This window comes from Thalassophryne amazonica, chromosome 5, assembly GCF_902500255.1.
Source record: "Thalassophryne amazonica chromosome 5, fThaAma1.1, whole genome shotgun sequence".
In the NCBI taxonomy this organism is placed as follows: Eukaryota; Metazoa; Chordata; class Actinopteri; order Batrachoidiformes; family Batrachoididae; genus Thalassophryne; species Thalassophryne amazonica.
This window is the reverse complement of record NC_047107.1, coordinates 59,187,361-59,213,472: the sequence shown is the minus strand read 5'-3', so window position 1 is coordinate 59,213,472 and position 26,112 is coordinate 59,187,361. Positions and strand designations below refer to the sequence as shown.

At 40.7% G+C, this 26,112-nt stretch overlaps 1 protein-coding gene across 3 annotated transcripts in view; it reads right to left on the bottom strand.

Annotated features, from left to right (window-relative positions):
* pcsk5b (proprotein convertase subtilisin/kexin type 5b) overlaps positions 1-26,112 on the bottom strand; it is a 330,784-nt gene that overhangs the window by 86,548 nt on the left and 218,124 nt on the right. The window contains exons 20-21 of one of the 3 annotated variants that reach the window (XM_034170404.1): positions 22,594-22,709; positions 19,320-21,067 (exon numbers count right to left, since the gene is read on the bottom strand). In XM_034170404.1, the coding sequence (XP_034026295.1) occupies positions 20,952-21,067; positions 22,594-22,709 (232 nt within the window). In that variant the 3' untranslated portion in view covers positions 19,320-20,951. Of the gene's footprint in view, positions 1-19,319; positions 21,068-22,593; positions 22,710-26,112 lie in introns of those variants that run through there. The other 2 variants (XM_034170405.1, XM_034170406.1) reach the window with 2 other exon arrangements.

Here is a 26,112-nt window from a genome sequence, read left to right as displayed (position 1 = left end):
TTTCATAAGCCCCCCTTAAAGCCCCTTTCACACTGGGGCTGCTCCCAGTTGCTCCCTGTGGCGTCATGATGACGCAGGAATTTCTGCGTCAGGTGCGCGCAGCAGGGGGCAGAGAGGAGGTGAGAACGCAGCTCTCTGCACAGAGAAGTCAGAGTGCACAGTTTGGCTGACTTCTCTTCTGCTTGTTGTGCTGAGCTGCAGGGCTGCGCTCTGAGTTCTGTTATAGTTTATCTTTACACCCTTGACCGCAAGATGCGCGCGCGCACGGACCGTCCTTTAGCAAATGTGGAGATTGTTGGAGTTATACTTGATGCTGACATGTCCTGGACTTATGTCCTTTTTTAACTGTGATGAGAGAAAGGAACTAACTGCCTGCAGACAATTTTTTTTTCTTTTCTTTCCCCCTTTGACCGCGAGATGCGCGCGCGCGCGAGCGAACCGTCGAGCAATGGGATTGGAGTTCTACTTGATGTTGACATGTCCTGTCTCAGGACTTATGTCCTTTTTTTTAACTGTGATGTGAGAGTTTGAGCAGAGAACAAGGAAATAATGCCTGAAGCCAGACTTTTTTTTTTTCTTTTAATTGTTCACATGTGCTCGTGTGAACGAACGTCCATGAGTGGACTCGAGATGTCCGGACTTTTTACTGGATATTTCTGGCAATCAGTCTGCATTTTTTTTTCCAGCGTGTAGTTTTTACTGCATTGAGTACACAGTATAAAAACAATCCTGTGTGATTTATACTGCGGGAACAACGGAACACAGCAGGAATCCGAGTCACGCCTGGTAACTGTTATGTGCCGACGCGGGTTGAGGAGCGGACCTGCGTCTGACTGAACCCAGCGCTAAATAACCAGAAAGCGGTTCCAAAAACAAAACAGTTTATTTTCCCCCTTTTGTGCAAAACTCAGTGTACAAACATAAGGCACGTTTGTCTGGCGGAGTGAAGGACGGCGCGCTCTCCAGCGCCCAAAGGGATCGAAGCCCGGCGCTTCTGGACTCACGTTCACCGCCAAACACCCCCCAGGTGGACACGACAAACCGACTCTGTGAAGGATAGAAAAGGTGAGGTAAGTCAGCAGCTACAACCAATATCCTTCAAAGGCACACACCATCAGCAACACATTCAGGTCTGTATTTAAGCTTATGTAAATGAGCAGCCTCTCACAACAGGTGGAGGATCATCTGTCCGCATGCCACGGCCGTGAGAAGCGAGCTACACAACTCTCATCAATATTCACATATACTGCGTAACAAAATACCAAATTACTGTTAACACTTATTCAGACAATTAATCACCTCTGATGTGTGCTGACAGCATGTGTCCCTCACCCGTCCTCCTTCACAGGCACGATGTGTCAAACCCAGGCGCGGTCCTCAGCGTCTCACAAACGAACATCACAAGGTCGAGTTCCCGGCAATTCTGCTCGAATCACACATGGCTTAAATGCAGAACGCCATCTCATTATCTGCTTCAGCTGAAAGTCTTTAAGGTTGCACGTGAGCATCATCCACAGGTGCTGCATATCACGTTGATGAGGGTGAAGGACTCTTCTGCCAGCACCTTCTCCACAGACAATAAATCAGTTTGCATACCACCTGGAGAGCAAAGAAAAGAAAAGAACACCAAAATGTCCAGCCAAACCCCCCCAACACACAACAGTAACGCCTCTTTGCCCCGGCTTGCGCTGGAACCACTTCCTTTCTGCGTCGAGCACAGGACGCCAAAAAAATTAAACAGGTTTAATTTTCGGCGCCCAACTTGCTTCCTCCTTTGCGCCCTCGCGCTGTTGTGGCACTGAGCTGCATCGTCTCGGCACTGAGTTGCTTCCACGCGGCGTCGTCATAATGACGCACGGCGCAACCGGGAGCAGCCCCGGTGTGACTGAGATCTGGCGACGGGACTGTGTGCAGTTTAAGTGTGGCGCACAGCATTGTTCGCAAGCCCACCCCTTCTTTTTTTTTTTTTGCACCGGAGCCACCCAACCTACTGTGCTCCGGGACCTCCCACTTTACAAATTAAGCACTGGTTTGAGTCATTGTGGTCTCAGGGGCTTTGTATTCAGTAGTAGGCTAGCTTGGATTTTTTTGGCCTTGTAGGTTGTGTTTCACAGCTAGTCCAGGCTGTGAGATGCCGCATTATGCTGCCAGTAGTCCCTGTTCATGCTTGGTGGCACATTCATTTCAATGGTTAGCTGCTAGGGTTGGGGGGCTAGATGTTACCAAAGCAATCATTTCAAGATCCAGACTTACGCCATCACAAAAATATATTGAACAATCTTTAAAGCCTTACTGTCCTCTATCAGTTGAGTTGTTGTGTTTGTGGACAAGTTGATTCTTTTTGTGACTCTTGTATAAACTAAGGGAACCAAAACCTACTGAGAAACCATTTGTTTTATCAGTGTGCAAAAATTTCACTGTCCGCCTTCAGTCCAATCTTCTGTCCTTCTTGCATGGAGTTTTTCAATGGATTTTGGGTTATTTGTGGATGCTGAATCCAAATCTGGTGGTTGTTTTTGCCAATCACATCACGTTTTTGAGATATGAAAACTTATTTCTCTTATCAAGCATTAAAGCAAAAGCTGCAGTCTCGCATACTTCTACATTTTGTGAATCAGGTTTAAAAACTATGCTCTTGAAGCTGTTTTTGTGCATGATTAGTGGCATCAAACTCATGAGTGAATGAGCAACTTTTGTGTAATCCATCAATACGCTACATGCAGATTGCAAAAAAATGTGATCTGAGACAGGAAATCTGAGCTTAGTTTTGGATTCAGCACCCCAAAATGACCATGAATCAGTTCTCAAAGTCCATGCAAGAAAAAAAATTGTTGACCAGTGGTAGTGATCACTCTGTGAGAAGTGGAGAGTGAGCCACGTTACTGAAATAACTTCAGTAACGTGGCGTTTCCTCTATCTGGGTACAAAGAGTGCCACACCTGAGTGGAGTGTGGATTGTCGGCCTGCAGATTCTCTTTAGTGGTGGGCTTCAGAACCTGCTCACTTTCAAAACTGACTGGTTTTAATCTGACAGACCATACACAAACAAGCAAATAGACTCTGTGCCCGCATGTATCCACCTTAGCTCTGCCGTCAGCCAAATAGACAAACACAGGAACATTGGGGTGTGATAGGTTGGGGGAGGAACTGTTCCTTTGAACAGCCCAAAGAAGGGACCACAGTCCTAAGTCTCATCAAGAAACTGTAATTCCCAACACTCATCGATTGGCAGCAGTACACGCCAACAGAGGTACATGCTGTGAAGATGGGACTGGGGTTTCTGGTCACTGGTGCTAGGTTGCTGTCCCCTCAAAATATTGATAAGATATACCACAACATAATTAATACGTGCGAAGCGGCGCAAAGTGGCGCGCAGCAGCGTGACGCTTGCTCATGGTACAGGGAGTCCTAAACAGGAAGTGCCAAATTTTGAATCCACAGCAAAACAGGAAATGTTCAAATGTCAAACACTTCGTGGATTAACAGGCGAGATCCCATGGAATCTCAGAGGAACTCACTGGCAAGCTCACACTCAAACAGGAACTGCCATATTTTCAGTTACAGTGAAACAGGAAATGTCAAATGTTGAACACATCCTGGCATGGATGGAGCTAGAGCGGAGGCCAGGGTTTCACTGGATTCCCCTGAAATCTGATTGGACACAGATGAATGACATGTCACGGCACCACACATCAGGTTGAAAGAGCTGCATTTTGAAATTAATGAGTCACATAGACTGCTAGGTTCCTCCTGTCCAGTAGTTGATGCTGCGTACCACAAAAAGTTCTAATCCACCTTAGCAGCAGAAGAAAAATGTTTGCCTCAGATTTGAACTGAACACATCATTTGAACTATGGACTTCTAATGACACCAAAGTTATAATGGTGAGTAAACAACCAGAAATGAGGTTCAAGTTGTTAAAAGCAGCATTTCTCCTTTAATTTGGGTTGCCTTATAATCACATGTTTAAGCTAACAGCAGCTGGTTCATGCTCTGTTGGCTTATTAGTGCAGCAGATAACTAAAACAATCCTTCAAATGGTGATACAAGTATCACATTCAGCACAAATACAGCACGGACACTACACTTAAAAAAAAATGCGACTGGCCAGTTGAATTTTCAATAGGTGGCCAGGTAGGGGTCAATTGAAGAATTACACAGGGGTCAAAATTTAAAAATGTTCCAGTCAAATTGAAAACTACATCACATTGCTTGTCTGATTATAAAGATTCCAAAAAGGTATAGTTTGGACTATCTGTGACTAAATGTTATGGAGTTTTGGGGTAAAAACAGCAAGAATGGTGACAAAGGCCAATTTCAGTTTGTACAGGGGTCAAAAGGTAGAGAGTTGCTCTAATTTTGGTAAAAAGTGATGCAAATTATCACTTAATTTATATCAAGTTATAGAGATTTGCTTTCAGTTTGAACTAAGGAAGATAATTTTTAGAAAAAAAATATTTAAAATAATAAACACATTAAAATGTGTGAAATACCAAGGGTTCCAATACTTTTGAGGGCAATTGAGAAACAATGAGGAGCAGCATCTTACATCTCATATATAGTGCGGCAGATATATGAGATGTAAGAAGGGGCAGAGTTCCCCCCCCAGAAGCTGAAAGGTTTTTGTCATGCCAATGCTGCCCTGATACATTTACTCAAAATAAAGTCTGAAGGACCTAAATGACATGGTGAGATGCTGACAAGCTTCACTCGTTCATGTCCACGAAATATGCATATTAAATAAATATGGTTTGCTCAGAGTCAGGGTATGTAAGTGTAGCAGGTCCTCTGTTTCTGCGTTGTTTCTGTTGTAGCTCCTCCCACTCATTCGCTTCAGGATGCAAACTCACGACACACTGTCCAGTTGGCACCAATTGACACCTTTTAATTTTTTAATGTAATTTTATTGGACAATAGACAAATCATTCACACCCAGTGCAGGAGTTTCACTCACCCGCTTACTATTTACCCGCTATTATTGGTTTGTCCACAACCACCACAGCAGTTGTGATCCAAGTCAGACTTCCAGCTACTTTTGTCTTATTTCACATGACATCACTCAAAGCAAAGATCAGAGCACTCTTTGGATTCCTAAAGCATGCTTCAAAGCTTTGAATTGAAACGTGTTGCTGGCTGAATTCAAAAGAAGCCAACTGTGGACTAACTAAGCTATGATACAGAGTTATCTATTAATAACATTAGATATTAAGGTGAGATGTCACATAATTCAAAGCAAAGTTTGCTTCAAAGCCTTCTAGAGTATTTGAAGCTTTGAATCAAAGCTTGCAGGCTGAATTCAAACCAAAAAGCTGGTGGTTAGCACCACACAGCAACTTCAAACTTCAACAACTTCATCAAAAGGTGAGTTTTAAGGCATTTTCATGGCTCAGCTACATTAGACATGGTCCTATAGTACAACAAAGTAACAATAACATAACACACAGCAAAGGTCCATCTTAACAGCTTTGATATGGTTTCATCGATAAGTACATTAATTATTGTCAACCCATGACGTGTGTGTGTGTGTGTGTGTGTGTGTGTGTGTGTGTGTGTGTGTGTGTGTGAGAGAGAGAGAGAGAGAGAGAGAACAAGGTTACTGTATCTGCCAACAAATATACGCTCAATTGCAAGTTTATTAGGTACTCCTAGTGAAAAGTAATGCAACCCTGTAGCAAATCCCCCTTCATGAAGAAGTGAAGATTTGACCTCTTCAAAGTCAACACCACCAGCCACCACTGTCTGGGACCAATCCAATTAACATCACGTTGGGAGATTAGTGCCTCTTCCAAATCAGGGAACTGGATTAAAGCCTGAGGCATAAATTAATTCCTTTCAGGTAAAACAACACAAGATGACCTTATGCATGGCTCACTTACCCAAGAAACATAAAGAGACATAAGCTTCCTCATTAGAACACAGAGAGAATTAAGTTTTTTGCAGCAGTCCCATGGGTACATGGGTGATTCTTAGACTACGGGCACTTATGTCCTTTGATCATATTGTATGAAAAACAGAAAAAAGGGGAAATTTCACACTTTTATAGTTATCTTTACAATGAAAGTGTGTTAAGAAATTTGTTCTAGTAGTCTATGATGACTTTTTCACCTTTTTTCAGCATCATTATATGCAAATATTGCCGTTTTGTGCTTGTCCCACACCCAGACTTTTGATCTTCAATGATAAAAATGAATGGTAAAGAAACGTTTTTTGTAATGTTTTAAAATATCTCTGAATAAAACAAAACATAATTGGGGTATTCAGTGTCATACAACTGTTGTGATTTTTTTTAAACAAAATGTAGTTGTCCCACACTATTGCCGTAATTTCCACCACAACACTGTAATGTCCCTTTAAACAGTTTGTATGAAAGATTGTTTGGGTAGTTTCTATGGAGATAAACAGTGACATCAGAGCACATGTATATAGCGCCAAATCACAACAAACAGTTGCCCCAAGGCGCTTTATATTGTAAGGCAATGGTGTGGTGGAAATTACATTTACAAGGCCAATAGTGCCCATAGTTAAAGAATCACCCACATATATCACACTTCTCTGCTGACATTGTCCCTACGTTTGGCAAAGGCAGAAAGTTTTTGTTGTGTCAAGGAGAACATAGTGGAAATTGAGTTTTGGATGCGAGATCTCTCAGCACCTGGCAAAGTAATCGTTGAATTTATTGATCCAAAACCTTGTCACACTTCAAGTAGATATATTAGTCATTTTGCTCCATGCAGCAGTAAAAATCATACTTATTGCACCGGGAATATAATACATAAATCACAGCTATCACATTATCTTTTTCTCCATGATAAATAACAGAAAGTTTATATGATACACAGCGGCTTGTAGACATTTTGGTGCAAAGGTGCAAGAGGATATTCAGAAAAAACACCTTCAGCTTCACACTTTGCAGCATTAAATAGGTGTGACAAGTGCTATAAACATTGTCCCCTATCCAACCTTTGCATGAGACAAAGGTGACAGATGGCAGTTCAGGCACAAAGATGGAGCTCTGTGTGTTGCTCATCCTTCAAAGCAATGGTGAGGTTGTTTGCAAAAAGCTCAATTGTTCCTTGCAAAACAAAAGCGTCTCTTTGTGTACAGACACAACAGGCGGCGGCTTCCCGTTCAGTCGAGCTCCGCTCACACCCAATAGCCTCTGAATAAACACCACCGCTGTTCCTCGCTGGTACACAAATCATCTCCTCGTCTCTCTGTCCATCACTCATACACACAAAGAAGCAGGGCCCCAAGTTCTCGAGGGACACAAAGCTGCAAAACTCCACTCAACAACAGCAGACATTTTAGACACCCACCGTCAGTCAGGAGAAGCTTGGAGATAAGAAGAAAGCAAGCCCGTCAGTCAGACGAGTAAAAGTTTTCCTCTGAGTTCTGAAATGGGCCGACCTTGTGAGGACATTGACAGTGTACTCTGTTGGGAGACAGACAGCTCTCTGTTGGCAGATATCATGCTGTCATCCACCACACCTCCTCCTGAATCCTAATTTTGTGGCCCTTCCACCTCCTGATACCTGCACGCATTGGATCTGAGAATTCGGCAGGGGGTAGGGTGGAGTGGGGAGTTGGGGGACATGATCCGCACAGTTTAACACATATTGTGAATTTATTACCACAGTCCCGTCTTTGTGACCAGAGTTCACTTATACATAATGCACAAACCCGTCCGAACATTTCCAGCATATTGGAACGACAGCATATAGACAGATAGACTAATTTTAAATCATACTGGGATCAAGTGATAAGTTCTCTTAAAATATGCACAGAGCACAGTGCATCATGGGAGTTTGCTTCATGTCAAAATATTTTATATAAATAAATCCCAACATGGTATATTCTACTAAAAAGAACATTTGGCTGCATATAATGCTGCAATATTGCAGATATTGCAAAATTTAACAAGGAGAAGACAGAATATGTCATATTACCTCTGCTAAGCAATCTATAGTTCTTTATTTCATCATTTGGCAGGTTACTGGCAGAAAGAAAGCTAAAAGCTGTTCTTGCAGCATTAAACAGAGGGAGAAGAAAACTGAGTCAAACTATGTACACCATCAACAACTGATTCCAAAACGTTTGTGCTCTGTTCTGTACATGGTGGCACTCAGGTGCAAACCCGAGGGAGCTGCGATCAGTTCTACTTTTGCTCTGGTTGCTCCAGTTGTTGGCATACTGGTGGATTGGCCATTGGTGTGACCAGCCAGCTCCTTCCAATGGTGACAGATCAGTGAGCACGGTTTAAAGGTCAGAGGCACACACTGAATGTTTTATTTGTTCACTCAGTGTCTGACTGTGGTGAGTGACATCTCAGTGAGGGAGACTTTTTATTCACACCTTAATTCTGTGGCTGACACATTCCTTAGGGGTGACACTCCTCTGGTCATGGGAGACTTCATTGTGACCACGGGTACTGATGAGGATGGTTATGAGTACATTATCTGCATTTATTTTATTAAATAATTATGTTACCTATACAAGATAAATGGAATAGGTAATATAATTGTTATGCAATTCAAACAATATACTTTATGTATTTTAAATAAATACTGTCATTATTATTGATTTAGAGTAATTCTATTTCATTAATACTAAATACATAAAGCTGAGGATTATGCATTTCAAATGAATAGGATTTATTACAGTAATGAATATGCATAATATAAGGTTTATTTGGTAGGTTTGTATTAAAATGATCTAAAAAAAAAAAGTAAATGGGAATTTGTCATGTAATAAAATAAATCTTAAAAGTTAGGGTTAAATATTTCTGTGAATACAGGCGCCCTAAAACATTTACAACCCCAATTCCACTGAAGTTGGGACGTTGTGTAAAATGTAAATTAAAACAGAATACAATTATTTGCAAATCCTCTTCAACCTATATTCAGTTGAATACACCACAAAGACAAGATATTTAATCTTCAAACTAATAAACCCTATTGTTTTTGTGCAAATATTTGCTCATTTTGAAATGGATGCCTGCAACACGTTTCAAAAAAGCTGGGACAGTGGTATGTTTACCACTGTGTTACATCACCTTTCCTTCTAACAACACTCAATAAGATTTGCTTGATGTACGACTTCAGTTGTTCAACAGTCCGGGGTCTCTGTTGTAGTATTTTGTGCTTCATAATGCGGAACACATTTTCAATGGGCGACAAGTCTGTACTGCAGGCAGGCCAGTCTAGTGCCCGCACTCTTTTACTACGAAGCCACGCTGTAACACGTGCAGAATGTGGCTTGACATTGTCTTGCTGAAATAATCAGGGACGTCCCTGAAAAAGACATTGCTTGGAGGGCAGCATGTGTTGCTCCAAAACCTGAATGTACCTTTCAGAATTGATGGTGCCATCACAGATGTGCAACTTACACATCTGTGATGGTATGGACATCACAGATGCTGGCTTTTGAACTTTGCGCTGGTAACAATCTGGATGGTCTTTTTCCTCTTTTGGACGGAGAACACAACGTCCATGATTTCCAAAAACAATTTGAAACGTGAACTCATCAGACCACAGCACACTTTTCCACTTGGCGTCTGTTCATTTCAAATGAGCTCGGTGGTGGTGTTTCTGGATGTTGGTGATGTATGGCTTTTGTTTTGCATAGCAGAGTTTTAACTTGCACTTGTAGATGTAGCGACGAACTGTGTTAACTGACAATGGTTTTCTGAACTGTTCCTGAGCCCACGCGGTAAGATCCTTTACACAATGATGTTGGTTTTTAATGCAGTGCGACTGAGGGATCGAAGGTCACGGGCATTCAATGTTGGTTTTCGGCCTTGCCGCTTACGTGTAGAAAGTTCTCCAGATTCTCTGAATCTTCTGATTATATTATGGACTGTAGATGATGGAATCCCTAAATTACTTGCAACTGAACACTGAGAAACATTTTTCTTAAACTGTTGAACTATTTTTTCATGCAGTTGTTCACAAAGTGGTGATTCTCACCCCATCTTGCTTGTGAACAGCTGAGCCTTTTGGGGATGCTCCTTTTATACCCAATCATGACACTCACCTGTTTCTAATTAGGTGTTCTTTGAGCATTCATCAACTTTCCCAGTCTTTTGTTGCCCCGTCCCAACTTTTTTGAAACCTGTTGCAGGCATCCATTTCAAAATGAGCAAATATTTGCACAAAAACAACAAAGTCTATCAGTTGGAACATTAAATATCTTGTCTTTGTGGTGTATTCAATTGAATATAGGTTGAAGAGGATTTTCAAATCATTGTATTCTGTTCTTATTTACATTTTACACAACATCCCAACTTCATTGGAATTGGGGTTGTACTTTGACTTCTGTTTCATCAACAGTATGAACCAAAGATGTTTTGTGACATCAACTTCATTTCATTTGTCAATATAATACATCAATTTCTCCTGTTAAGGTGCGCTGAATATTCCTGAGGAATACATTATCCTGTTCATATCTAAATTCTGGGACTGTTAGTGAAGCAAACAGATAGCTGCTGGCGATCACATAGCATCTCATCTGTTATTCTGGACCCTGTTTCATAAAGTCTACTAAACTTACTTAGTTGACTAAAGTTAGTCACCCAACATTAGCCATCTCATCTCTGTTACACCAGTAGTGTCCAAAGTATTAAAGAAAGGGCCAAGAGGGCGAAGGTTTTCTTTGCAGACACCGACTCCAGCAGGTGATTTCACTGATGAACTCTTGCCATCTGCACAAAGTGATGTGCTCACAATACAAGGCCACTCTGAAATGTGCAGTTTTATCTCAAGACACAGTGCCACAGATGTTGCAAGTTCTGAGGGAGCGTGCAATTGGCATGCTGACTCCAGGAATGTCCACCAGAGCTATTACTCATGAATTGAATGCCCATTTCTCTACCATAAGCCATCTCCAAAGGCGTTTTAGAGAATTTGGCAGTACATCCAACCGACCTCAGAACCGCAGACCACGTGTAACCACATCAGCACAGGATCTCCACATCCAGCATGTTCACCTCCAACATCATCTGAGACCAGCCACCCAGACAGCTGCTGCAACAATCGGTTTGCAGAACCAATGAATTTCTGCACAAACTGTCAGAAACCGTCTTAGGGAAGTTCAGCTGCATGCTCGTCGTCCTCATCGGGATCTCAACCTGACTGCAGTTTGTCATAACTGACTTGATTGGGCACATGCTCGCATTTGATGCCGTCTAGCTGCTGATCAACTCTATGCAAAGGAGATGTGTTGCACCACGTAAGGCAAATGGTGTTCACACAGATACTGACTGTGAGGTGGGATGGATTATCTCGGTAAAGGAGAAGTGCTCACTAACACAGATTTATACAGATTTGTGAACAGTATTTGACATAAATGGGTGTTTTGTGTATATAGAAAATGTTTTAAATCTGTGAGTTCAGCTCATGAAAAATGGGAGCAAAAACAAAAGTGTTACATTTATGTTTTTGTTCAGTGTATATCACAGCATTCCTTAGTCCCGCCACTGCGCCCTGTTACTGCTGTGGGTACCATCACTAATGCATCCTAGTGCTCACTGGTGGGAATGTCCTTGTGCGGATGGATGACATCCCACCCAACCAGCCGCTCTTACTGTGTTCTGTACAATAACGTTACCTCTAACCCTGTGTTGCCATGAAAAACGGGGTTCCATAAGGGTCCGTCTCCTTTTCTCTCTTTATATAGCACCCCTTGGGCATATACTGCAGCACTATGGGATTACCTTTCATTGCTACGCTGATGACACTCAGTTGTACATGTCAATAACTGCTGGTAATCTCATACACATCAAGACTTTAAAGGACTGCCTTACATCAGTGAAAAACTGAATGGCTAGAAATTTCACTTTTAAATTTGGACAACACTGAAATGATGGCCCTTGATGCAGCGAGACATCAACATCAGTTTGACCAGCTAACGCTTTGCCTAAGCTTGTGCGTCATACATCACACTGACAAAGTGAGGAACCATGGGGTAATTGTTCATCCCATGTTGTCCTTTGACCAAGGACTGCTTTCTTCCACTTTTGTAACATAGCAAAGATTCATCCCATCCTGTCTATGGCTGATGCAGAGACTCTGATCCATGCATTTGTCTGTTCTAGATTGGACTACTGCAATGTTCTATTCTCTGGTTTACTGCAGTCCAACAGGGGTCTCGAACTGGTTCAAAATGCTTCTGCCAGAATTTTGACAAGAAGCAGAAAGTTCAACCACATTATACAGATTTTGGCACCGTTCACTGGCTTCCTGTCTCTATGAGGTCTGATTTTAAGGTTCTGTTATTAACTTATAAAATTATTCACGATCTAGCACCTCCCTACTGAGCTGACCTTATTACACCTTATGTACCAGTCCTTGGTCTGTGTTCTCAAGGTGCATGACTATTTTGTGTCGCTAAGGCAGAGGTCTTCAACTCACTCCAGAAAGGGCCAAGAGGGGGCAGGTTTTCTTTGCATCCACCCACTCCACCAGGTAATTTCACTGATCAGCTGATTCCATCGGCTCAAAGTGATGTTAGATTGATGTTAGTGTTCATAGAGCACTGCATCCAGAGCTCTATGCAAGTCTACAAACACTCCGCTACTGTATGTAAGTCTATGCAACACTGCGCTACTGTACACAAAGCCTCCGCAATTGTACCCTACCCCAGACCGATGAAAAATCCTTAGTTTTTATGAGTACAACCCCTGGCAAAAATTATGGAATCACCGGCCTTGGAGGATGTTCATTCAGTTGTTTAATTTTGTAGAAAAAAGCAGATCACAGACATGACACAAAACTAAAGTCATTTCAAATGGCAACTTTCTGGCTTTAAGAAACACTATAAGAAATCAGGAAAAAAAATTGTGGCAGTCAGTAACGGTTACTTTTTTAGACCAAGCAGAGGGAAAAAAAATATGGAATCACTCAATTCTGAGGAAAAAATTATGGAATCACGAAAAACAAAAGAACGCTCCAACACATCACTAGTATTTTGTTGCACCACCTCTGGCTTTTATAACAGCTTGCAGTCTTTGAGGCATGGACTTAATGAGTGACAAACAGTACTCTTCATCAATCTGGCTCCAACTTTCTCTGATTGCTGTTGCCAAATCAGCTTTGCAGGTTGGAGCCTTGTCATGGACCATTTTCTCCAACTTCCACCAAAGATTTTCAATTGGATTAAGATCCGGACTATTTGCAGGCCATGACATTGACCCTATGTGTCTTTTTGCAAGGAATGTTTTCATAGTTTTTGCTCTATGGCAAGATGTATTATCATCTTGAAAAATGATTTAATCATCCCCAAACATCCTTTCAATTGATGGGATAAGAAAAGTGTCCAAAATATCAACGGAAACTTGTGCATTTATTGATGATGTAATGACAGCCATCTCCCCAGTGCCTTTACCTGACATGCAGCCCCATATCATCAATGACTGTGGAAATTTACATGTTCTCTTCAGGCAGTCATCTTTATAAATCCCATTGGAACGGCACCAAACAAAAGTTCCAGCATCATCACCTTGCCCAATGTAGGTTCGAGATTCATCACTGAATATGACTTTCATCCACAGTCCACGATTGCTTTTCCTTAGCCCATTGTAACCTTGTTTTTTTCTGTTTAGGTGTTAATGATGGCTTTCGTTTAGCTTTTCTGTATGTAAATCCCATTTCCTTTAGGCGGTTTCTTACAGTTCGGTCACAGACGTTGACTCGTTTCCTCCCATTCGTTCCTCATTTGTTTTGTTGTGCATTTTCGATTTTTGAGACATATTGCTTTAAGTTTTCTGTCTTGATGCTTTGATGTCTTCCTTGGTCTACCAGTATGTTTGCCTTTAACAACCTTCCCATGTTGTTTGTATTTGGTCCAGAGTTTAGACACAGCTGACTGTGAACAACCAACATCTTTTGCAACATTGCGTGATGATTTACCCTCTTTTAAGAGTTTGATGATCCTCTCCTTTGTTTCAATTGACATCTCTCGTGTTGGAGCCATGATTCATGTCAGTCCACTTGGTGCAACAGCTCTCCAAGGTGTGATCACTCCTTTTTAGATGCAGACTAACGAGCAGATCTGATTTGATGCAGGTGTTAGTTTTGGGGATGAAAATTTACAGGGTGATTCCATAATTTATTCCTCAGAATTGAGTGATAACATATTTTTTTCCCTCTGCTTGGTCTAAAAAAGTAACTGTTACTGACTGCCACAATTTTTTTTTAAGCCAGATAGTTGCCATTTGAAATGACTTTAGTTTTGTGTCATGTCTGTGATCTGCTTTTTTTTTCTACAAAATTAAACAACTGAATGCACATCCTCCGAGGCCGGTGATTCCATAATTTTTGTCAGGGGTTGTACATACCTGCATTGCTAGATTTTATTCATCCCGCTGAACTTACTGGCAATGAAGCTTCAAAACCACAGAAGAAGAAGAGGCAGGCCAAGCTTCCACATCCACTAAAACTCCTCACGGATGATTCAGAGAGAAAGGACATGTCCACGTCCAGTATAATTAATTCTTTGGACAGATCGCAAGCGATCACCAGCTGCAGCTCTGTCTTCTCAAGTTCTCTCATGATTGTGGCACATTAAATAACTGCTGGAAATAACAATGTATTCTGCCTTTTTGCAATGTATCGAATCCATCTGCATGTCCAGGCAGTCTGTAAAAACAGCATCATGGAGCCAAGCTCTTCCCCTGCGCAATTTACTCCATGCGGGCCTGGTGTTAAAGGGGCTTTAGCTGGAAAAAAAAGTCTGCATGCCACAGAGTCTTCTCTTTTTGTGCCCGTTTTGTGGAATGATCTCCTTGCAGAGATAAAAGTCAGATTCTGTAGAGACATTCAAGTCCAGACTAAAGATGCATCTATTCTCTCGCTCTTGTGTGGCTAGCATACCACCATAGTAAGGAACTATGCTTCCTATACTTTTAATTCATCTTAGTAGTAACAGAACAGGTCTCGGCCATACTTCATCTATATTCTGGGTCTGTTATTGAAGCTCACCACTAGCTGCCAGCAATCAGCTTAGTATTCTCTGTGCTTCCCTGTCAATTTTCTGTTGATGAACTTATAACTTAGGTGCACTTATTTCTGGCCGACTGATTCTGCTCTTTTTCTCACTGTCCAAGGCCTTAATGAGACATTAAGGGTGCGGGACTGACCACAAAGCTGACACAGCGACCCATGGACTACCTTCCTGAGGGGGACCTCTCTAGGCCACTACAGTCTGCTTTTGGGATGAAGACAGCTTTTAATAAATGAAAGTGACAAGGCAATGGATGGATGCTGGCCCTGCACCCCAGGGCACTGCACTTACCACGATGCTCTGCTTGTGGCGCCAATGATTGCGTGCTCACCTCAATAATGCAGTTTGCTTTTGATGCCATTTTGGTTTTCTGTTTCTTCAGCTTGGTAAAATTTTGTAAAAACCTTGTAACTGTTAGAATGGCCTAAGCAGTGGGTCACCCATCTGACTTTGGTCTGCTGGAGGTTTCTTCCTCATTATCATCAAAGGGAGTTTTTCCTTACCACTGTCACCTGTGTGCTTACTCAGGGGTTGGTAAGGTTAGACCTTACGTGTGTAAAGCGCCTTGAGGCAGCTTTGTTGTGATTTGGCCCTGTATAAATAAAATCAACTGAAATTGAATTAAGGCGCTGTCATCAGATGCTTCAAGCATGGTTGTGGCAGATGAGCTCCCAGACCTTTCTTTGAGGATGCAGTCGACCTAAAAACGCAATCTCCGTACAAACATCCGTGCCATCTGGGAAGATGTTTTTGGACAAGAACTACAAGCAGAATTTTTCCTGTTGTTTTGCATGTTGGACCATTCTTTGTTGTACTTTATTTGATCTTTGTTACTGTTAGAATGGTCTAAGCAGTGGGTCACCCCTCAGTCTTGTCTGCTGGAGGTTTCTTCCTCAACAAATGGCCTGGGGCAGATTTTCCTTACCACTGTTGCCTATGTTTGCTCAGTGGGGTTGGTAAGGTTAGACCTTACCCTTGAGAAGCACTTTGGGGTGACTTATCTTGTGACTTGGCACTATATAAACTGAACTGATCTTTTGAATAAATTGTCCAAGTCACAACTTTTATAGAATGTGTTGCTGGGCATCCATAGGAATGAATGCATATTAACAAAGGGGGTTGACCGCACAAAACATGAAGTGTCTTTGGTTCACATAGTCTGCAATAAATAAAAGTCGAAGGATAACTGCTTCTTTTTTTATATGCATTTTTTTATATCCTCCAAACATTTTCTGATTTGGGGTTGCATATTGAAATTCTTTTCAATAGATGCCTCTTTATTATCTAAATAAATGCTTCCATCTTTAGTCTTACAGACTGTCAATGGTAAAAACATGTATAAGCTTCAATGAATTTAATTCACAGTTCCAGTTTTCCTCCCATCATGCCCCCTCAAAGTGTGGCTATTCCCATATATGTGGCTGCTTTAATTAAAGCTGAAAATGTCACCCTATCTGACCTGTTTTTAACTTCACGTAAATGAGTGCACAGGTCTAACTTTACATGGTCTGCCTGAGGCATGTGAAACTTTAACTGAATCAATGAGTTTAACTCGACTTAAAAATAAATGAGATGAATATAAATGACACTATTTCATTAATTAAACAATGAAAAATTTCACACCAATGAAATATTGATGTCACAATACGGAATACAAGCTGAAATGAAAACAAAAACATGGACAAAACACTTTAATAAGAACACAAGTAAAAAAAAAAAAAAAAACGAGACCTTTGAGTAACATTAATAATGCATTGTCACAGATATGTCACACGTACACAATAAAACGTGAGGGTGTTTGTGGCTGTGGCGGTGTCGACTATCACAATTTAGAGTCAGTTCAAGTCATCGTAAAGAATGACTAACAATAAGTTTTTAAATCAAAAACAAAGGATTCATCAGTCTTTATTATAAATCATCAGGAACCATAACCATCTGACAGTACAACAACTCATCTAATACTGTAAATGCTTGAACTGCAGGAAAACCCACACAGACAGGGAGGCTTAAATATTTCTCGAAACCAGCACCACCTCAACATCCACCAGGTAAGCTCCAGACAGCCTGACAGGCTGTGGAGAAAGCAGACGTGGATGACAAATGTGGAATTTTTATGTACAGTATTCAGGTTCTATGGCATAGACCTTTTACTGGGAAAGTTTAGAGTGACATTTAAACAGCTCTGCTCTGTCTTCTTGTTTTAACAATCTGGAAATGGACAAATGTACACCATGGTATTTTTCTTTAGAAAAATATGCTGCAGACTGAGGTTCTGTGTTAAATTCTGAACATTTATTTTTGGAGCCTATTGAAAACTGGTTGCAGTTCTGACACACCATATTATTTTGTGGCTTGCAATTTAAAGGGGTCATACTATACAACTTATTTGCAAACCATATAGGTCACCAGGTGCAGGGGTGGTGGCCAAGTGGTTAGTGCACTTGGTTTCACTGTGGAAGGTTCCTGGTTCAAACCCCACCCTTGCCATATTTCTCTATGTAATGTGGAGTTGTGTCAGGAAGAGCATCTGGTGTAAAACTTCTGCCATTTCAACTTGCAGATCCACCTTGGATTTGCTGCAGCGACCTTCAGTGCAAACAAGGGAGAAGCCGAAAGGACTTACTTTGTTATTTGCAAGTTTGCATGAAAGGATACCACATAGATACTGCTGTGGTGCATTAAAAATGTTCTATTTTTTTTTTTTTAACTCCCATTTTCAGGTCTTTAAGAGATTCCGTTTCTGCACATTGCTTTAACTGGAACGAAGCCAGTGTTTACCACTCCACCCAAAAATGTGGCGGCATGTCACAGCAGCAGCATATGTCCAAATATGGACTGCTGTAACACATGTCACAAAAGCCCCAAACAAGCCATTTTAGGCTACAAGGTTTTTCCAGTAGAAGTTCTGCATGCAGTCATACAATTGTGGGATTTTAATTGTGGGGGATGTTAAACATGAAACCCCAACTCTATGCAAATGTTAAAAAAATAAATAAATAGATTAAAAGCCACATTAGCATAGTATGACCCCTTCAACAACCACTAGCTGCATATAAAATGTTTTGTCTGTGACGACTGCTGACCTTCCGTGTTGCAGTGACAAAAGTTTTATGGAAATTGTTGGACGTACAATTGTGTAATTTACGGTGGTTTATACGAAGGACATTCTAAATTGAACAATATGGAACGTTGGGCTACAAACAGGAAGCAGCAAAGACAACACCATTCATGGTTAGCATTAACATACGCAGTCATGCTAACCATGAATTATTGTGATATATAAAACTTTTAGCCATGTCCATTATTAGCATCATCTGTGGTTAGCAAGACCATGTATGCTAATGCTAACTGTGGTTAGCGTGTTCTTTAACAGGGGCCATACTCTTTATACAGATGCACCATTTTCCCATACAAGATTTCTAGTATAAATATCTTTTGCATCATACCCAGAAATGCAGTCATTTCCAGAAAACCTTCATCACTCCTACTTCAGGTAATATGCACTGTCATAGTAATAATAATAGTAATAAGAATGAAGTAAAGCATAGACACTTTAACATAAAGGGATGCACTGATATAGAGCAAACACCAGCTATGCTAATTACTGGACAGATTCCCTTTACATGTGGAAAAACTAAAGCGACATACAGTTGGACTGATCGGTGTACACATTTCAATATTTTATTCAGTGATAAATTAATGGTGGAACTTTAAATTGTAAGTCACAGCGATGGATGGTGTGGATACAGTCTTGTGCAACATCTTCAGTTTAGTATCCAGAATGTTGATCGTGAGTGAAAAATAGCACTCGGTGCACCCCCAGTACCACAAATTCATTCTAACTCACTGCAGCATTTCCTTCACCTCAAAAAGCTCCGGAAGGAATGACTATCGACTTGTCTTGTAGTACCACTGGAATGAATCAATGCTGTCTGGGCTTACATCAAGAATTAATGGCATTCTGCTACATACTGAAAAACTCACACACAGAGAATGACTTTTTTTTTCCAAATGAATTCAAACATGAATTGCAGCTATTTTGGTTGGAAACGCATGTTTACTATATATATATATATATATATATATATATACACTCAACAAAAATATAAACGCAACACTTTTGGTTTTGCTATATATATATATATATATATTTTTTTTTTTACTTTAAAGTAGTGGCTGATCCATGTGTGCGAGTTCATGTGTGTGTGTGTGTGCTACATATGTATGTATACTAGTGTTGAAAAATATGTGAAACTTTGGGCTTTTACACAAATCAGCAAAATAAAACTCAGACTTTGTTACTATTAAAAACCTAATAAAAATGTACGCTTTAATCTCATGGTTAAAAAACCTCCACACGATATAAATTCAATACAAATGTTAACACCAAATTAATGGCTTCTGCAAGTACAGGAACCCCTTAATTAAACAACTACACTCACGACTGCATAGCCAGTTGTCATTAAAAAAGTCAAGGGATGAATCTATAAACATTTCCAAGACAATGAGTCAGAGCCAATTTAAATAATGTAGTAACACGTAAAAGCACAGAAACAGCATGGTAAAGTGGTCTATAGAAAACTAAGTGGCCATACAAGGAGGTAGTGAGGGAAGTCACCAAGACACCTAAGTCAACTATGAAGGAGTCACAAGTTTCAGTGGCTGTGACTGGAGAAACTGTGTGCGCTGCACAACCTTCTTCTGTTGAATCACCAGTTATACGGCTTCATGATGGAATGGAACAGAGGAGAATTTCCCTGAAAAAATGAGATGTTTCAGAGATTTCAGCAACAGTGCCCCATAAGGCACGTGGGAGACTTGAGCATAGATAAATAAATAAATCCTTCTGTATTCCGCTCCACCATCTAGCAGTGAGTGGTGATGCAACAGACAAGCTGACCTATGCACCGTCTCTTCAAATACAGCTACTGAGGTTTGCAGCACCTTCAGAGCTGTGATAGGTGTCTTGGTGGCTTCCCTCACTTATCACCTTTTTTCAGTTTTTGTGAAGTGTCATCTACAGACAGATTTACCATTTAGTACTGTAATGTTTGTACGTCTTACTGACTGATGTAAATTAATTCCAGGATATATTCATTAACTTGGAAATGTTCATGCATCCATCACCTGTGTTGTCTAAAGAAAACTGGAGGTGAAAAATGCTTTAGTTGTTATACTGAGATATCTTAGCAAAGTTTCAAATACTTGTACATCCTACTATTTGGGCTTTTATATTGCTTATTGATATCACATAAAAATTGGTTTTCACACTGAATTTAAAATTACACACTTGCAGAAACTTTAATAAAAAGAAGCCTGGATTATTTTATACAATTATGTCATAAATTAAAATGTATAGAAGCTCAAGCCTTCACATACTTTGTAGCACCACTGTATGCGTGAGTTTGTCTTCACTCACCTAAATGACCAGAAGCAGCCCAGACAGACATTACTTTCACATTACTGCCTTTTTCCCCTTTGATATATATTTACAGGTGGAAACACGAGGGCCTTTCCTACAGTCTGTTCATCATTATCATTGGCAAAAGAGGAGCCAAAATGAAAAATGCACACAGACGTATTCAGAGATTCACAGGCTGAGTGGCTCTTACACACTCTACACTGGCAACAACAACAAAAACAAAAAAAAAGAAGAAGGTTCAGTTATTTTGGCATTGATGCTTTGGTCACAAAATACCAACACTTTTATTCATTTGTTTATTTTCACCTTTTTTTTTTTCCATTTGCTAGTTTGTTCTTGAAGTAAGTCTCCATCATTTTACAGCCTGACCATGTGCATGTGTCCAAGTACAGACAAAAGGTAGGTTTGTTGTAGTCCTGTCATCGCACCTCCGGCGCAGTCCCATAAAGAGGCACAGATTCTCTTATAAATTATGTGACTGTGAGTGAGCGGACAGGGAGGATTCCCCTTTGCGCCCAGTCTGAATGTCCCATCAACCCTTTTGCGAGCACGTTCTGCAGCACAGCTGCTGCAGCACTTTCCTCTGGCAAAGACTGTTCTTTTTAACAAGTACGCAGAAACTGCCTTCCGCCCAAGATTCTTCATTTGCTTTCCACAGACCAGGAAGAAGAGATATGGGGGAAGATTGGAAGAGGGGGGGAAGCAACGTGCACACACACCCACACACAACCATTAAAAGTGGTTGAACGGCAGGCGGAGCCGTGCGATTGGTTGGGAGACGGTTCAAATGACAAGAAGAGTTTTATGATCCAATCACAGGTGGCGTTCATCGAGGTGGAAAATGATTGTAGTCCAGTGGAGTGATTGGATCCATGCCAAGGTAAGAGATTTGGGAGAAAAACAGAGAGAGAGAGAGAGAGAGAGAAACAAACGTCACACAATTAGCAAATGGAAGATTTAAAAAACACACATCACAGAAAAAGTGGATCGCCAGTCTGTTCTGTCATACGGAAACTCTGAGCTGTCAATCAAAATGAAACCGCTGCCTGACACAGACTGAAGGTGCACTTTAAAAGTTGTTAGAGAAATCACACAGAAATGGTATTTTTATTTTTCCCCTCCTTGGACCTTTATCTCCTCACAGAACCGGGGACATTTCAGCCATTTGATATAATTTAACGAGAAGGACGCAGCTACAACATCAAAAATGATGCCACACAATCAGAGTTGCACCAGAGCAGAATGACATTTTCATTTAAAATAAATAAATAACATCAAGTGCAGGAGCCACACCGTGAAGTCAGGGGAAGGAAAAAAAGGAAGCCCAGCGAAAAGAAAATGGAAGCGTGGAGGAGCAGAAATGCTGAACAGAAGAAAGCAGAATATTACAGAAGTGCATTTGTGGAAGAGTTAGAAAAAAAAAGAATTGTCAAGGCTTTGAGAAAGATGCAGCATGAATGGAAACCGAGTTGACGTGATGGGACAGTGTCTGTTTGTGGAATACAAAAGAGTTTATGTTAGTAATGTGCACTGCATGAATGAAACCTGTAAGGGGGGAAACAAAAGCAAGGACAGATCCCCTTATGCGCTGCAGTGCGATTCAAGGTGTTAGTAACAAGCTTCAAATTTGCAGGGAGGAAAAAAAAAAATGCTGGTGAATGCTGAGTTTCGACTTAATGAAGACATTATTTGCATAGATTTTGTATCCCTGTGGGATAAAACATGATTTGATTAAACCATAAATGCAGAATAACGTGCCCGACAACTCTCAGTAAACGTTAAGATTCTTCTTCCTCAGAGAACTGGTACTTTGATTAACCAGCAGAGCGTGAGAAGTGTTTAAATTAGCAGAGGCACTGAAATCAACAGGCCACAATTTGTGAACTGTGCTTGTAACACTTTTTTAAAGCACACCAAGTCTTCTAATTCAGTGCTTGAGCTCAGCGGTTTGTCAGTACATAAGTCACGCAATTTTGTCAGCTACACATTTATTTATTTATTTTTACATTGTCCTGTGAACCCATCACACCCACTCCTGACTGTCCTGACCTGCAGAGTGGGAACTGACTGCCATCTTCACTAAGGATCATTATACAGTAGATGACTTATCTTAAGCAAAGCAAACTAACCCGTATGAAATAATCATGTTGTAGGTAAGAAAGCTGATAACTCACCATCTTTGCAGATTGTGCTGACCACACAGGCTCCTGCCTCCAGATTATAACCACTCACACAGCTGCTGCAGTTTCTGTCACCAGGACCCAGGCAGTCGTAGCAGCTAAGGTCACACCTGTCAACAGTTGGACGTGGAATCACACATTATACTGTGTATAAATACAGTCAGGTACATAAAGATTTTGACAGTTTTTGAAATTTGGCCTCTGTACACCACCACAGTGGAGCTGAAACAACACAATCAAGATGTGATTGAAAGCCATATATGACCAGACACGGGAAGAAAATGCAAACTAACACGTCACAGACAGGGTAGGAAGTGATCCCACAACCTTCTTGCTGTGAGGCAACCATGCTAACTACTAAAACACAGTGCTGCCCCATTTGGCATCTTTTGGCCACTGTAAATGATTAAAGGTTGAGCAACTTTCCCTGTGACCTTTAAGGTCAGTCAATGTTAAATGCAATGGTATACTGTGAAAGCCCATATATGACTTTCTATTCATGTCTAATAGCAACTATGGGCGTGCCTGGCACAGTTAAGCGATTATAAGTGATCAGCCCATCCACACCTCTTGAAAGCAACCACTATCTGCCACACCAAAGTGAAACATGAATTACAGTGTTGATGAAAATGTGTTCACACAGACACACAGATGTAACCATGACGACAAAATAACTCCACACAGGCGATGTCGTCACACGTACTGCAAATGTACAGAAAGACCCAAGAGAACTGATAGTGGAACGATTTAAAAATAAATAAACAAATAGGCTTAAGGCCAAGAATCATGTGAGTAACAGATACAACCCAAATCCAGTGAAGTTGGGGTGTGTAAAATGTAAATTAAAAACAGAATACAATGATTTGCAAATCCTCTTCAACCTATATTCAATTGAAAACACCACAAAGACAAGATATTTAATGTTCAAACTGATAAACTTTATTGTTTTTGTGCAAATATTTGCTCATTTTGAAATGGATGCTTGCAACATGTTTCAAAAAAGCTGGGACAGTGGTATGTTTACCACTGTGTGACATCACCTTTCATTCTAACAACACTCAATAAGCATTTGGGAACTGAGAACACTAATTGTTGAAGCTTTGTAGATGGAATTCTTTCCCATTCTTGCTTGATGTACGACTTCACAGATGTGTAAGCTGCCCATGCCATGGGCACTAACACCCCCATACCATCACAGATGCTGGCTTTTGAACTTTGTGCTGGTAACAATGTGAATGGTCTTTTTCCTCTTTTGTCCAGAGGACAGGACGTCCATGATTTCCAAAAACAATCTGAAATGTGAACTCATCAGACCACAGCACACTTTTCCACTTTGCGTCTGTCCATTTCAAATGAGCTCAGGTCCAGAGAAGGCGGTGGCATTTCTGGATGTTGTTATGGCTTTCGTTTTGTATGGTAGAGTTTTAACTTGCACTTGTAGATGTAGCGACGAACTGTGTTAACTGACAATGGTTTTCTGAAGTGTTCCTGAGCCCACACGGTAAGATCCTTTACACAATGTCGGTTTTGAATGCAGTGGTGCCTGAGGGATCGAAGGTCACGGGCATTCAATGTTGGTTTTTGGCCTTGCCGCTTACGTGTAGAAAGTTCTCCAGATTCTTTGAATCTTCTGAATATATTATGGACTGTAGATGATGGAATCCCTAAATTCCTTGCAACTGAACGCTGAGAAACATTGTTCTTAAACTATTGGACTATTTTTTCATGCAGTTGTTCACAAAGTGGTGATCCTCGCCCCATCTTTGCTTGTGAATAATTGAGCCTTTTGGGGATGCTCCTTTTATACCCAATCATGACACGCACCTGTTTCCAATGAACCTGCTCATCTGTGGAATGTTCCAAATAGGTGTTCTTTGGGCATCTCATCAACTTTCCCAGTCTTTTGTTGCCACTGTCCCAGCTTTTTGAAATGTGTTGCAGGCATCCATTTCAAAATGAGCAAATATTTGCACAAAAACAAAAAAGTCTATCAGTTTGCACATTAAATATCTTGTCTTTGTGGTGTATTCAATTGAATATAGGTTAAAGAGGATTTGCAAATCATTGTATTCTGTTTTATTTACATTTCACACAACATCCCAACTTCATTGGAATTGGGGGTGTAATACAAAGTGGGAAAGCAAGTAACAAGGCAAATCCACCATAGCAAGATAAGATGACAAGACAGCCAAAGGATACGGAGGAGTTTGGACATGGCTACAATAGCAGGCAAAGCAGTCATTAATCACAGGAATATGAGTACATTTACCCATTCCTTCTCTAAGCCAGTTTAGTCAGGAGTGAAACACCACAGCTGTTCCATGAAGTTAAAGAAAAAATCTGAGACTTAAAGCTGAATGAATGGTTGTACATGTGCCTCAAAACACAATTTCTGAATTAAAAAAAAAGTCTGAATAGTGCACCATCAAACACATAACACCCTAGAGCTCAGGATAAACATTATGGCTGAGACTTTAACTGTCAAAAACAGATGGGAAGTTCTTGATCAAGGTGAAGATTGGGTTTGGTACCTTTGTGGGCAAAGAAATGTTTTCTGATCTGGATTTCATGGACAATGGTATGATCTTTGCAGGATCAATAAATACCCTGATTGCAGTACTTGAGAAGCTGAGTGAGGAATTTGACCATATGGGTTTAAAATCATCCTGGATCAAGACTAACGGTATACTCAAACTAGGCACTCTGCACTGTGCTGCTCCCCAAAAGTATAGTTTGACCAGTGTGAGTGCTCGAGAAATTCATGCATTCTTTCAGAGTTGAAAATGGGGGGGGGGGGGTTGGTTGGTTTAAAAATAGAAAAGACCCCCAATTTTTATTTATTTATTTTTGAGTGGGGGGTCATGTGGCTGGACTGTTTATTGAGCAGCCACACCCATCTACCATTGGTCTTTCTTATTCCATGCTATTCAGTCATCATAAATATTACATTACTTCAACTCTTTACATAAAACTAATCACATTAAAATAGAGTAAAACTCAGTCTTTCTGTCATTTAGTTGTCCTTTCTCAAAACAAAAGTCATACTGTGCTGATTCCATCTAATAATTATATGTAGCCCCAACACAAAAAAGCACATCCATGCACAATAACTTAATTTAGTTGGGACTACATATATTTATTAGATAGAAATCCAATGCAATGAGTCAGTTTTTTTGAGTGTGGTAAGTATGTAGTCAAAGTGCTGAACTTACAGTGACATTCACTTATCTCGGCAGTGGCATACTTGTTTCTCTCTGCCTTTGACGTCGAGAGATGCCTGGGACGAGCTTATAAAGCTCCTGGACAGGGGTGTTTTTTGATGCCAATATCTTTGCAGGAGAGCACAGGACCAAATCCTTAGGGTCCAGGTGCTTCCTGTCTTATAGTATGTTTGAAGGATTTGGATGCTATCTGGTGAACTAAGTCTATGACTAGGTTGGTACTAGGTTTCTTCAGAGGAATCTTGCATATCACTGTGTGTTAAGAGAACAGGAACTTTGGTAGATTTAGATG